Source organism: Myotis brandtii, unplaced genomic scaffold (genome assembly GCF_000412655.1).
Source record: "Myotis brandtii unplaced genomic scaffold, ASM41265v1 scaffold825, whole genome shotgun sequence".
In the NCBI taxonomy this organism is placed as follows: domain Eukaryota; kingdom Metazoa; phylum Chordata; class Mammalia; order Chiroptera; family Vespertilionidae; genus Myotis; species Myotis brandtii.
Window position 1 is genome coordinate 847,699 of NW_005371349.1, and position 2,194 is coordinate 849,892.

General features: G+C 64.4%; 1 protein-coding gene across 1 annotated transcript in view; it reads right to left on the bottom strand.

The window, feature by feature from the left end:
* Positions 1-2,194, bottom strand: part of TMC8 (transmembrane channel-like 8) — a 28,898-nt gene that overhangs the window by 7,733 nt on the left and 18,971 nt on the right. The window contains exons 4-7 of the mRNA XM_014531729.1: positions 1,849-1,998; positions 1,578-1,660; positions 755-891; positions 289-436 (exon numbers count right to left, since the gene is read on the bottom strand). Coding sequence (XP_014387215.1) covers positions 289-436; positions 755-891; positions 1,578-1,660; positions 1,849-1,998 — 518 coding nt within the window. The remainder of the gene's footprint in view (positions 1-288; positions 437-754; positions 892-1,577; positions 1,661-1,848; positions 1,999-2,194) is intronic.

Sequence of the window (2,194 nt, forward strand, 5' to 3'; positions counted from 1 at the left end):
GGGCCAGGGTCTAGGCAGGGTTGGGGTGACCCTGGGGCAGGGACAGGCCTAGGAGTGGCAGCTGGTTTTACTTCCCCTCCTTGCACTGTGCAGGTGAGAGGTGAGCGCTCACACTACACCCGCACAGCCTCTGCCTCCAGGTGTAACATCTGTGTGCACGCATGTACACACTCACACACATACACTCTCATATACATACCACATGCTCTCTCTCTCTCTCTCTCTCTCACACACACACACACACACACACACTCCGATTCCCGCTCACACTCGCACGCCCTCACTCACCTTGAACTCGTTGCTGATCTCGTGCTGCTTGATGGTGGCTGCCTCCCGGCCGCGGATACAGAAGTCCCAGGAGGAGAAGACCTTGGCGCTGAGCGGCGACCGGTAGTCCTGGCCCAGGAACAGCTTCTGGGGCAGCCCCTTCACCATCCTGGGGGGGCAGGAGGCAGGGCCTGTGGGAGGGCGCCTCCAGGCTGCCAGCCTGGGCGTGGCTCTGGGTCTGGGAAGCCCTGGCAGCCCCGGGGCCAGGCGATGGCCTCGGCCTGGGTCCGGGAGGGGAGGGGACACAGAGGCAGTGGCCTGGGGCCCTGAGGGCTGCAGCCGGGGACCCAGAGATTGTACCCAGGAGGCACCTATGAGCCTTACTGGACGAGCCAGGACCTTCCTGCCAGCTTGGGGCAGGACTCTGCCAAGGGAGGGTGAGCGGGCAGGACCCCGGCCTGTGAGGAGGTGAGGGCAGGATGCTCACCGCCGCAGGGTCCCGCAGAAGCAGAGCAGGAGGCAGGCCAGCGGGCTCAGGAGGTAGGCCAGGCGGATGCTGTAGGCGGAGCTGCCCTCGGGCCCCGCCCGGTAGGCGCCATAGAAGAGATAGGTGTTGTTGAAGGCCTGGGACACGGGTGGGTGAGGACGAGGGTGAGGACCACTGAGCTTCAGTCCCTGCCGGGCTGGGTGCTAAGTGCTCGTTGACTCACAATAACCCCTTCGTCACTTCACAGAGGCTCCGAAGGGTCAGGCCGCCTGCCCAAGGCCACACAGTGTTGAGGAAGAGAAAGGCCCAAGTGGCTTTCAGGGACCAGGGTGTGGCGGTGCTGATCTCAGAGGCCTGCACGCTTGTCCCCTCCTGTCCCCCGCGCTCCATGCCAGCTGGGCCCCGAGGCCTGTGGGCGCTTTCCCAAGCCCTGATGCCCAGTGGCCTCCGCTCTCTCTGACCCCATCACTGGCCTGGCCAGGCTGTCTGTGTAAGACCATCCCCCCAAGAGCCAAAATGTCTCACAGCCGGCGTGGCTCAGCGGTTGAGCGTCGGCCTCTGAACCAGGAGGTCATGGTTCGATTCCCGGTCAGGGCACATGCCCGGGTTGCGGGCTCGATCCCCAGTAGCGGGCGTGCAAGAGGCAGCCAATCAGTGATTCTCATCATTGATGTTTCTCTCTCCCTCTTCCTTCCTCTCTGACATCAATGAGCAAATAAATAAGTAAATGCCAAAATGTGCTTGGAGAGGTGAGTGTCCACTTCGACTGGGGTCCCCTGAGGCCAGTGCCCTCCAGAGCCGTCGCTGGGATGGGGCCACTTACCCGGCCAGTTAACACATTCCAAAGTCGGGAGTGGAAACTGGGATCAGCAGTCACAGGCTGGGGGTCACCAGGGCACTGGAGGGCTGTGGAGGAGGGAGCGGGCCAACAGGAGAGGGTCCCCAAGGCATAAGGGAGGATGTGCCCCCACCCACTCCGTAGCCCTCAGCCCGGGAGGCCTTGCCATGCAACAGGCTGGTCGGGTGGAGTCCCTGGCTGGACCCCAGCGAGGATGCCCAGAGACCCAGAGGGTGGGGGCTGTCCAGGCACTCACTGAGGTTGAGGGCGGGGCCGGGGTCCGGTGGGCGGAGCCAGACCAGGGGCAGCAGCACGAAGCCGGCGGTCAGAAGCACGGTCAGCAGGTTGAGCATCAGCAGGAAGCGGAGGAAGGTGAAGTAGGACTGGATTCCGGTGCCAAAGAGGCCTATGGGAGAGCAGCGGGTGGGGCGCGGGGCACCGAGCCGGCCCAGCTGGGATCCCAGGGCCCTGCCACCCAGCGGGTGTGGGCTCAGCCTCCCGGGACCTCTGGTGAGTGGTCCCCAAACCGGAGGCCCCTCGCAGTACCTCTGACATCCACCAGGGGGTGCTGCCGCCCACCAAGGCTCGGGCCCACTCAGATG